The sequence below is a fragment of the Copadichromis virginalis genome, linkage group LG3 (genome assembly GCF_057382275.1).
Source record: "Copadichromis virginalis isolate Kocher_CV1m ecotype Utaka linkage group LG3, C_Virginalis_male_GT1.1, whole genome shotgun sequence".
Lineage (NCBI taxonomy): Eukaryota > Metazoa > Chordata > Actinopteri > Cichliformes > Cichlidae > Copadichromis > Copadichromis virginalis.
In genome coordinates, this window is record NC_140620.1 from 60,272,462 (window position 1) to 60,284,563 (window position 12,102).

The window sequence follows — 12,102 nt, forward strand, 5'->3', positions numbered from 1 at the left end:
CGGTGCTCTTCATCATTTCCTTTGGTTTGCACTGACTCAGCTTATGAGTCAAAATTTGCTTTCTGTCACGTCTCCCATTAGGAATTTCAAAGTAACTGTATCCTATATATCAACATAATGTGGCTTGTCTAACAAGCCACGCCCAGTCACAGGTGTAGATTTAGAAAAAAACCTGTTCCCTCAGTGTGTAGCTGTAGATGTTGTATTTATGTGTTACTGCTATGGGTTTGTGCACTGATAGCTTTGATAGAATTGATAGCTCTTTTTTACTTCTGTTAAGTACTCTTTAAGATGTGCTGGGTCTGATGTCATCAAAACATTTATTTTATTTTGAAAGGAAAATACCACTAATAGTTTGTATTACTTCCACTTGAGTCAGGTATGATCAAAATGCTTATTTCCGTGTGAGTTATGACCAGATTTAAAAGAGAAACATTGAGAGAACATTACTTGTTTGTCAAAACATTGTGTTTGTTTGAAATTTATAATAACCTGCTGCTTACTGGCTGGTACAAATTCCTTGTTTTGAAAATCTGGCCTAACGATCTTTGTAATCCAATTGCCCTGATATAGACTATTAAAGAAACAAAAGAGTGATTTATATTGCTACAAATATTGACTCATCTATTAAAATCATTGAATTCAGGTGTTCCTTGGCCACAGGTAATCAAGCACCTAGGCATGCAGACAGCTTCGACCGACATATGTGAAAGAATGGGCCACTCTGAGGAGCTCAGTGAATCACAGCATGGCTGTGTGACAGGATGCCACCCATGCAGCAAGTCCAGTCATGACATTTCCTCACAACTAAACATTCCACAGTCGACTGTTGGTGATATTATAACATAGTGAAAGTGATTGAGAATGACGTGCATACTGCACAGAGGTCAATCACAGCAGACGTCCAAACTTCATGCGGCCTCCAGATTAGCTTAAGAACAGTGCGTAGGGAGCGTCATGAGATAGGTTTCAATGGGTGAGCGCTGCATCCTTGCCTTACCTCACCAGGTGCAATGCAAACCATTTGATGCTGTGGTGTAAAACATGGCACCACTGGACTCTAGAGTGAAGTGGAGATGTGCTCTGGGTTTGTTGGTTGCCAGGTTGCCCAAAAGAAGTGAAGCTGTCATAACTGCAAGGGGTGGGCTGACATCTTATTAGAACCTATGAATTAAGAATGGGGTGTTATGGTGATATGCATGTGGAGACAGATGAGCAAATACTTTTGGCAATTTGTATACTGGAGAAAATCCCAAATAAATTAATTACTTAATTAATTAATGACACAGTAGCCTCGGCATGTCTATAAAACAGGTTCTGACTGTTGTTAAATAAATGTGACCCCTAAAAACGGGGGATGTGTCTGAAAAAGCTTTAAACTCCTTAACGTTTAATGCACATTAAACCTATTCAATTAAAAATGTGTAATTCTCCACTTTATGTCAAAAGTTGTGTCACTATAATTTCAAAATAATCTTAATGTGTTTTCTAGAATCCACCGGGAAGTCCGACCTTAGTTACGTCAAGTCAGTCCTTACTGGAATGGTGTCAGGAGATCACAAAGAATCACAAGGGAGTGAAGATTACCAATTTCAGCACTTCCTGGAGGAACGGCCTCGCGTTTTGTGCCATCTTACACCACTTCCACCCAGAAAAGATGTAAGAAACAGTTGCCCTATCACCCTTACTGGATAGACTGTGGACTGCTAGTTTAATTTTTAGCTTGACTATAAGCAATGACAGCTATTGTGTGCAGCTTTCCAGGTGCTCACTGGCCAAATGTTTAGCTACCTCTCTGTGTCTTTTAATGCTAATTGTATATGTAAAAATGTAGTGCTTTGATTGTTATGTAGTCAGCCAATTCTATATTGGTTGGTTAGCCATCACCAGTTTGTCCGTCTGTATGTTGAAGTCCTACTGGATCTAAGCTTGGTTATTCTCAACCGCCCTGATGGGCATGTCCCATTTTGACCTCAGGACCTCAGGCTCTGATGTTCCTGTATCCTATTCCGACCACTTGGTTATGGCGTTCCATGTATTCCCTGCCTGCTAGCATCTTGCTCCCTGCTGTTATGTGCTGGATTGTGTCAGGGGCATCTTTGCTTTTCCTTTACTCTTTCTTGAATGCCTGCCACTGTGATAGTTACTGGACTCTTTTCGTGGAGGTTGCTATGGTCTGCTCTTAGCTCATCTAGTCACTGAGCATTGTTGTTATGGGTTGCATCCTTCTCCCATATGCTCTTCGAGTATTTGTCTCCAGGCTTGGTGGAGCTGTTCTCAAATTGTTCTCCTGCCACTGAGAGAACACCTTGGATGGTTTCACTGAGAACATCTGGTTTATTCTCCTGGATTCTGTCTCTCTGGTATATCTCTTCAAACAGCTGGCCAAGGCTATTAGTTTTTGCTTGGTAGTTTCTAAGGCCTCAGGTGTGAATAGCTTGCTGTACTTCTTAGACACCCCATCTCCGATAGTTGCCCAACTTCCCTCCATGCTGCCTTGATCTTGACCTCTAGTTTCCTTCTCCATGGAGGGTACTGCTCCTTGTTGCTGTGTGTCTTATACCCAAGCATCTCAATTATCACTGCTGCCGTGGTGTAGATCAGCTGGCTGGTTTCAGTGATGGCCGCAGTAGGGATTGTCCATAAAGCTGCATTCACACCTTCTGCTAGTCCATCAGAGGGTACTTTACATAGTCTTGGTAATCTGGCACGGAGGGTTTCCAGTTTAGCCACGATCTTATCTCTCAGATCAGCTGCTCTCGCACTCACGCACCTGTTGAGCTTGGTACCCAATCTCAGATGGCGGGGATGATGATATCTCCCCGTGATCTTCTTTCGAATGTTGGTACATTGAACTAATAGTTGTTTTGATGTTGGTCTAGATGTTGGGTGTCCAAGATTCCATAGGTCCGTTGTGACGTTCATGCAACCTCTTCCTCTGGGATTATTTGCACGTTAGCATTCCACATCCCTTGTCCACTCACGCCTTCTATTTGCACAACACTGTGAAAAAAAAATACTAGTAGTCTATATGAAACAGATTTAACTAAATTTAAGGATCCCATGTGCCAACACAATACAGAGTAGCTTTTTATTATCTGTTTAGTTGTACTTACTGCTTGCTCAGTCTTAACGTGTCGTTTTATGCTTGATTTTAAATTAGTTTTACACATTGCACAGGATTTTATAGTTTTTGGTTTGCTTTCTTGGCGAGGTTTCCTTGAAAAATAATCTTTGTCAGTGCATATACTGGTTAATTAAAGGTTCAATGAAAACTTAAAAGATATAAATGTGGTATGTTGCCCTGTTTTGTCTTTTTCTAGTAATTTTGAAATGTTGGATCCATATGACATCAAGCAAAACAACAAAAAGGTGGTTAACAGTTTCCTATATTCTCATGAAATTACAATTACTGATTACTTAATATTTGGGAAGTCCTTATAATGTCCTTGTATTTGAACATGTTGCAGGCTTTTAATGGCTTTGCTGAACTTGGAATTTCAAGGTTGATGGAGCCTCCAGACATGGTCATGCTTGCAGTGCCTGACCGCCTCATTGTCATGACCTACCTTAACCAGATCCGCACATATTTCACTGGCCAGGAGCTCAGTGTGCTTCACATAGACAAAGACACCAGTGAGTCCAGTTATGCTGTGGCAGGGGACCGGGAGGCCCAAGACGACCCCGAGGCAACTGTTCGCTACTGCGCCCAGAGGCTCCAGGAGGAGGGTATAAGTCTTGAGACTAATGGGAGTGTAAGCACTGCAGAGAAGGACAGTAAAGCCAGCAGGGACGTGGTGCCGCCTCCCAGAACCAAACGCTCGCAGGTTGCTGGGGTGAGTGCAGCTCAGTCTCCGGTGGCGCCACCACGGACTCATTTTCTGTTCAAGTCTAGTTTCTCTCATGTCAGAGATGCTGACCTGGTTAAGAAGCGTAGGTCACAGCGCAGGAGCGGGTCAGTCGAAGAAGGAGACATATCAGCGGTATGTTACCTCATGTTGCCTCCCCTGAGTTGTTTATACCTTTGAAATGTCATTCTTTGTCTTATCTACATTGTGTGTGGATGTTGTTTGTCTCTGCAGGCTGAAGCCCAAAGGAAGTCAGAAACTGGTTAGTTCTCTTTGACTTAAACTAAAAGCAAAAACACAACAACAACAGAACTTGGACATAATGATGAATGATTGGTGGCTCATTTTTACATTTTTTTCATGCAGAGAGAATGGATGCTGCGTTAAAGGACAGAAGACCAGAGGGCCAGGTGAGCAAGCAGCTGTTTAACTGTAATTTGTAAAGTGCGTCAGGAAGTCTGTGGAGAATCTTTTGTTCTCCTCTCATCGTCTGCAGAGTGAGTAATTATTGTTGTATCTAGGACCCGAGCGAGTACGTGCTGAATCAAATGGAAGCCTTGGAAGCAGAACAAAATCACGTTGATAACAGAGCAGGTGTGGTGGAGAGGAAACTCAGACAGTTGCTGGAAACAGGTAAAATACCCGCTCTACCTGCCCACCATGTTCTAATCTAAGAAAGAGAACAAAGAAGACGATAACCAAGACGGGACATTAATGATGGTTTTACCCCACAGGCAGTGACAAGGAGGAGGAGGAGCGGTTGATTCAGGAATGGTTCACATTGGTTAACAAGAAAAATGCTTTAATCCGGAGGCAGGACCATCTACAGCTACTGTAAGACACACACACACACACACACTGCACACATTGTGCAGAGGAAACTGTAGAATACCAGTATATCACTGACATTAAGACAAAAATCTCTCCTCTTGGCTCATTTAGCAGCACAGAGACAGGTTACAAATATGTATATACTTGATGTGTTAGTATATTGCCCAAGGATATTTGACGTGCCTGGCCGAAGCAGCCAGGGTTCAAACGACCAACTTATCTGATTAGTAGGTGACCTGCTCTGTAACTTCCCCTAAAATAACAGGACGGTGCAGACAACCAGGAGTCAATAGTACTAATCTGTGAGAACTTTAAAGTTCATTCATAATCATTCACCACACCGTAGCCATGTTGTTGAGAAAACTCCAGAATAGCAACTAAACAGACCACATGATGTTAGTGTTTTCCAGTTTTCTTTGCAAGCTCCTTTGACTACGATGACCTGGATGACTGAGAACCTTCACAGACAATACATGAAATTACGGCGTTTAAGGCAAAAAAACCTGAGTTTGTACAAATTGAACAAGCTTGAAAGTCAATATTTAGTATAACCACCTTCATTCTACAACACAGCTTGAACTCTCCTACACAATGTTTCATGTAATCTTCAGGATTAGTACGTAGGACATTCTTCTTCGGTTGTATCTGTTCTCTTCTCTTATCCCACACTGCTTCTATAATAGTAAGGTCCAAGCTCTGCGTAGGCCAAACCATACCTGATAGTGTGGTTTTTCTATCAGGTATGCTTTTAATGCACTCGCAGTGTGTTTGGGATTACTGTTTAATGAAGCTGCTGTCAGACAGATGCTTTCCAGATAGGCAGCTGTAGCTCACGAGGTAGATGGTGGATCAATCCCAGTCTGCAGGCCAAATGTCATTGGGCAAGATATTAACTCATTCACTGCCAGCCATTGGCAGTGAATGAGTTAAACCCATTGACTCATTCACTGCAATTGACGGCTATAGACGTCAATGGCAGTGAATGAGTTAACCCTAAGTTGCTCTCTGATGAATGTGTGTGAATGTTAGTTAGTGAGCACTTAAAATCATAGAAGAAGATGAATGTGGCGTGTTATATGAAGTGCTTTGAGTACTCTGGCAGAGTAGAAGAGTGCTGTATAAGAATCAGTCCATTTACCAGAGGGTGGATCTGTGTTAATAATTCCATTCACTCTGACGAGCTCTAAGACAGCACTTACTGAATGCAGCCCTAAACTATGTCAGAGAGTTCTTGTGTAATTTTGGCACATGCCAGCCTTTTCTTCCTGTTTTCCTTCCTTAAGAATGGTTTCTCCATGGCCTTCCACTGACACCATTTATCACGAGGCTTTGGTAACCAGTTGATGGGTCAGCGGACGGGGATCTTTCCTTTTTCTCAAGGACGTGACTTTAAGATATATTGTATATGAGGAATATATTTTTTGTAGGTCTGTTTTTACCTTACAATGAAGAGTCCTGTGAAAATGGTCAGGTCCAAGCTCAGAACTGAACATAAGTGAAAAAGCAGCCAGTGTCCCAAGAACCACTTTGACATGACAGGACAGTCTTAAAGGAGTAAGGGGTGGTTCAAGACTTTTGCATAGTACTGTATATCTCAGCACAAAGTTGCTGACTTGCTTCATGTACACCAATCAGACATAACATTATGACCACTGATAGGTGAGGTGATTATCTCTTCATCATGACTCCTGTTGGTGTGTAAAATATTAGAAAGTAAATAAGTCAGATCCACAGAGGCCCAGCAGGACTTTAAGGATCTGTTGCTAACATCTTGGTGGCAGAGACCACAGGACATCTGCAGGGCTGCAGTGGAGCCCACGTCTCGACGGGAACGTCATTATTAGGCAGGTGGTCGTATTGGTGTATTTGGTAAATTGAGTGATACTCTTATAGCACGTTTCTACTCTGAGTACTCAAAGTGCTTTTTACTACATGCTACCTTCACCCATTCACCCATTCACACGCACACACACACACACACACACACACACACACACACACACACACACACACACACACACACACACACACACACACACCTTGGATTTTGGTATTTTACCTCTATTAGCAGATGGTGGAGTTGTCAACTCTGTCATAACACTTTATAGCAAGGATCTTGGTTCACATGTTGGCTGGGGGTTCCCACCTAAGACAAAGTTAAATGAAACACAAATGTTGTGTGTCATAAATCATTTCCATCTGTTCTGATTAACAGGCTTGAAGAACAAGACTTGGAACGAAGATTTGAGCTGTTAAACAAGGAGCTGAGGGACATGATGGCAATTGACGGTATTAAACTGTTTCATGTTCCCATAGTGGAGTTAAAACCTTGATTAGGGTTAGTTTAGCTCCTGAGATGTGTCAGCAGAGCTAAGAAATGGGAACTGACACCCTCTGTTTGAAAGCAAATCTCTACTGAGAGATCAGCTGCTATTTGGTGCGCTGCGTACATGTAGTGGCAGCCGAAATACAAAATACATGCAGTATAACTACATACAGGCTGAACCACCGACTTAGCCTGTCAGTAAACTTTTCCTTTCCATCCTCACTTGGCAGGAGGAAATGTTTCACAGCCCACCTCAACAAAACCGTGACACAAAAGCTTTCATTTTAAATCACATCAAACTCATTCACATGAATTTCCTCAGTAACTTTGGCTGTGCAAACAGAAGATGTTTCACTTCAAACAGCTTCCTGTGACCTTTGACACTAGCTCCCTCACTTTTTCGACAAATAGAGACAAATTATTTGCACAACAAGAAAATCCAGTTGGTAAAAAAGAAGAAGCATTCAGAGAGTTCAGTACTCGTCACGTGTTTTCCACTGCACATGTTTTCAAAACAGAGCTGCAGAGTCGACAACAGCAGAGTGGCCACAACCCTCTAATCACTCAACCTCTCACTCCACACCAAGCCAGGAGTCACTCAGTGTCTGTGTCACTAGAAATATTACCTGTGTAGTGACGTCCCTGCACAGAGCGTCAGCCTTTCATTTGGCAGGTCTTATCAAGCACAGTTGACAGCCACTAAATTCAGCGTGAAACTCGACGTCAGATTTCCTTTTTGACTTGACTTTGTATGAACGTTGCCACTTGATATCCTGATATGTGGAACTTACTTTGTAACAGTAAGTTCCACATCTATACAGAAAAAAAGTAAGAAGCAGCTCGTTACAGCTCGTTTCCTCCCTAAACTGTTCTCTGTCCCACCTCTGTGTCTGTGTGCTGCAGAGTGGCAGAAGACTCAGGCCCATAAACACAGAGAGCAGCTGCTGCTTCAGGAGCTGGTGTCACTGGTGAACCAGAGGGATGAACTGGTCCACAGTATAGATGCCAAGGAGAGAGGGTGAGACTCACGATACACACATGATAAACTATTCCTAGACTTTCAGATTCAACTAAAAAGGGATTTCATTAGCCTGTATGAAACATCACAACGAGCCTGGAGGCAAATCACGGTTTCATATTCAGCTTTCAAACTCTACGTCCATCTTTTTTGCATTTTTATTGAACCTCTTGACTCAGCAATAAGTCGGTGATAACATCAGTAGTTTTTGAACAGATTTACTAGTTTCTGATGAGGAATTTACTCCTGTTTACCTGACCTCACCTTCTGGTTGTAAATGGTAAATGACCTGGGTCAGAGTGCCTTATAAGGTCTCAGCCATTCATATACGTTCATACAAGCACAACCTTCCAGTTAGAAGATGACCTGCTCTTCCTCTCGAGCTGCTGTCACCTCACTCATCCCCCTCTCTGTCGGTCTGTCCAGCAGCAGCCTTCCCTTCACAGTCACTACCCTAAATAACTGAAAGACACTTTTAAAGAAAAATGGACATCCACAGTTTTCCCAACACAAAAGCATGTGCAGGCAGCTTGTAACCATCTCTCCTCTGGTCCTCAGAGCTGTGGAGGAGGATGAGCGTCTGGAGCGTGGCCTGGAGCAGCGCAGGAGGAAGTATGCTAAACAACAGAAAGAGAAGTGTGTGATGCAGTGACCACCGCAAACTTCCAAATGTTGGGCCAAGGCAGTTTTCTCTCCTCTGTCACCTGCTATCAGAATGAATGATGTGGTTTTAGGTCAGCAGTAAGTGCACATTCACACTGAATCTGAGAAGATTCAGAATTCACATTAAAGTTTGGCTTGAGTGGAAGTTTTGGTCTGCTTTGCATTTTTAATGTCTCAACATGTGCCACTAGGAACCCTTTTGTTACCTGATATATGCACTAGTTAAACCTCATGAACTGTTTGTAATGATGCAAAGTGGGTTTGAGTGTGGAAATGGTTGGAAAGCCTAGAATAGCTGGCTTAGACTATGGATGATCTATAGATCCTAGAAGCTCCAGCAGCACAAAGCCAACAGCCTTGCAACATTACAAAAAGCATCCGTGTGGGTCCGTTTTGTTTAAAGTTAATGGTTTCAAGCTGAATTTGGTGTAACGTGTGATTTTCAACAGTTTTGAACAAAAAAAAAACACAAGAAAAGTCAAGGTGAGAATGTCACAAATGTAGGTGCTACTGATTGGAGCTGAGTAGCCTTCACACAAATGTAACTGAAACAGCGAGTCGCCCTGTTGAAATGTGAATGATGTCACTCTCCCGCTGCTCAGCGTGTCAAATCAAAGTTTGTATTTAAGTGTCTCAGAGGTTTTATCTTGTGTTTGCAGTTCTCTGTTCATCATTCGTGTGTACTACAGCTTACATCTCGCCAAAAGCAGTGCCTTTTATAAAGTTTTATTAACACCTGTTACATTTAAAATATTTGTAAAGACGGGAAAATACTAAAAGCTTAAATACACATTTTATGCAATTTTGAATGTGTTTTAAACTGTGGGATTATATTTGCCATTCTTCCATAGAAATTCAACGTCAATAAACCTTCCTGACACAAAACTGCTTTTGTTACTTTGTTGTCACTTTCTTCTTCTTCTTGTTGCTTTAGCAACAAGAAGTAAAACACTGCTGAGGATTTTATAAAGACTTGTTTGTTCAAAACAACAAGGGTGGTTTTCAGAATATCAAATAATTGTACGTGGATACATGTATAGTTGTATGATTACAGTGTAAAACCTCACTGAACAATAACATGCAGCATGAGTCATCTTCATCACCATAGAGTGACCTGCTGTTTCACATACAAACATTAGGACTGTTGTGTGGCCATTTTACAGATAACCTGAGGAACCCAAAGCTGTAGATACACTGTTTGCACCGACTACAAAGACAACCCAAGTTTTAATATGATAATAATAGAAATTCATATGTAATAATGAGATATATCAATCCTAAATGACATACCTTTGTGTACATGTCATTATCAAAGTGTTTATGAAAGTTATTTTTAATTTCATCAGACACTCACTGTCACAGTTTGGCTGAGACGCTGACTGTGTGGAGTGAGGAGGTGGACCCAAGTGCAGAGAGACAAAACCTGACGTAACAGAAAACGAGCCGTTTATTAAGGCTGGCAAAACTAAACCTAAACTGGGTGAACTGAGGCTAAACATAAAAAATCATGGAAAAGAAACAAGAACATAGAAACCTGACATGAAGGCCTGGCATGAATTCAAAACCCTGGAAACATGGCATGGACACAAGGCAGGAAAACAGACGGGCGAGGAATGAATGGAAACACACAGGAAGTGATCAGTGGAAGTGGAAACACATGGGGAAACAGCTGATTATAACACCACAGGGGAAGTGAAACTAAACACACTGAACAGGACACCAGACCTCTTCAAAATAAAACAGGAAACAAGGCACGCAGACATGAAACATGAAGGGCGAGGGAGAATGTACAGGACTTTACCTCAGCTGTGGTTGTTTTAAAGTGCTTTATAAATAAAGATGATGATGATGGTGATGATGGTGGTGGTGACTTTCCCTTTTTACCCCTCAGCTGCTTCAGGAGCTGAAGGCTGAAGGGTCACCCCACCGGGAAAGTGGTGTGGACCCCAAAGTTTGGGAATCTGATAACTTGATAATCTTGTGAACATAATAAATCAAGAAAGACGTCACTCATTCATTTCACTTTTGACTGGGAATGACACAGATGGAACAAGGTTGATTAAAACACTCAAAATTCAGTTCAAAGGTGGTGCTCATCACTTTTATATGTTCAAGTGCATAGTGTGGAGGATGTTGTAAGGCCTTGAGGTAATCAGATGTAAAACACAATATTTATGAGTGTTTTAAGTTGTAAATCGGTCAGATTTGACAGAAATGTGAGAGGAAGTTAAATCCAACAGCACTGGAAACACTTCCTGAACCAGCACGACTTCAAATGACTCGACACACTCTCAAAAACCTTGGCACATAGTAGCATCCCATTCTTAATCCATAGGGTTTAATATAATGTCAGCTCGCCCTTTACTTCTATAACATCCTCCAATCTTCTTTCCACAAGTGTATTTATGGGAGCCTTTTACCATTTGTCCTGAAGTGGCCCTCACCGACTACAAATGCCAGAGCCCTGCTTTGTTTCTATAATTTTTGTTCATCACATTTTTTATTTTACAAATTTGATATGTTATTAGCACAAAAGAGCACCTTTTTATTTAAAATGGTTTTATTTTGTGTTGTGAATTATTGCTTAATGTCCATTTTTGTTTGGTAAAGGTCCAGTGTTGACTACAGAAAGAGACTTAGTGTGACAGTACAGGCATTTGCAATAAACCTCTGTCTGCAACTGATGGTTAAAAATGGTTAAAATAAAACATTTCAATTCAGATTTTTGGTATTTAAAGTAGAAAATAAACACTGAGTGGTCTATTTGAATGAGTGTACCAGTTAAGCACTATATGGCTGAAAACAACATTAGTTTTAGGAGGTTATTTAAACATATCACATATCGTGTGATATAGTCAAAAAAATATTGTTATATTAGATTTTCCTCATATCGTCCAACCCCACCTCGAGGTGACTGCTGTTGTGATTTGAATAAAACTGAAATGAATAAGGAGACATAAATACAACACAGGGGAAACGCAGTGGTTCTCACTGCTGCCGCACAGCAGCGATGTCCTGGGTTCCAGTCTGTGTGGACTTTACATGTTCGCTCTGTGTGGGTTCGCTCCACAGTCGAAAGGCTGCAGTTAGCGGGGTTAAGTTAACTGGGGATTCTGATTTGCCCAGGTGTGAATGTGAATGGTTGTCTGTTTCGATGTGTTAGCCCTGCGATAGATTGGTGACCTGTCCAGGGTGAACTCCATCTCTTGCCCTGTGGCAACTGGGATATGCTCCAGCCCTCATTAGTTTGTTACACTTATGTGTGATATGACCCGCATGTGAAACTCATGCACTCTGCATGGGACAGCTGGCTCGTGAATCACTTTACGCTCTGCTTTGGCATAAAGTCCAGTTCACCATGAACTTTTTATAATTATTTGATATCAAAGCCTGAATGGCATTTTATATTTTTAAAA

At 41.6% G+C, this 12,102-nt stretch overlaps 1 protein-coding gene across 10 annotated transcripts in view; it reads left to right on the top strand.

The window, feature by feature from the left end:
- The window catches only part of ehbp1l1a (EH domain binding protein 1-like 1a), a 44,819-nt gene extending 35,634 nt beyond the window's left edge, over positions 1 to 9,185 (top strand). For all 10 annotated transcript variants that reach the window (XM_085451841.1, XM_085451842.1, XM_085451845.1 and 7 more), the window contains 10 exons: positions 1,493 to 1,659; positions 3,324 to 3,372; positions 3,471 to 3,983; positions 4,083 to 4,110; positions 4,215 to 4,258; positions 4,370 to 4,481; positions 4,583 to 4,682; positions 6,895 to 6,968; positions 7,909 to 8,023; positions 8,582 to 9,185. In XM_085451841.1, coding sequence (XP_085307967.1) covers positions 1,493 to 1,659; positions 3,324 to 3,372; positions 3,471 to 3,983; positions 4,083 to 4,110; positions 4,215 to 4,258; positions 4,370 to 4,481; positions 4,583 to 4,682; positions 6,895 to 6,968; positions 7,909 to 8,023; positions 8,582 to 8,675 — 1,296 coding nt within the window. In that variant the 3' untranslated portion in view covers positions 8,676 to 9,185. The remainder of the gene's footprint in view (positions 1 to 1,492; positions 1,660 to 3,323; positions 3,373 to 3,470; positions 3,984 to 4,082; positions 4,111 to 4,214; positions 4,259 to 4,369; positions 4,482 to 4,582; positions 4,683 to 6,894; positions 6,969 to 7,908; positions 8,024 to 8,581) is intronic.
- The last annotated feature ends 2,917 nt before the right edge of the window (positions 9,186 to 12,102 follow it).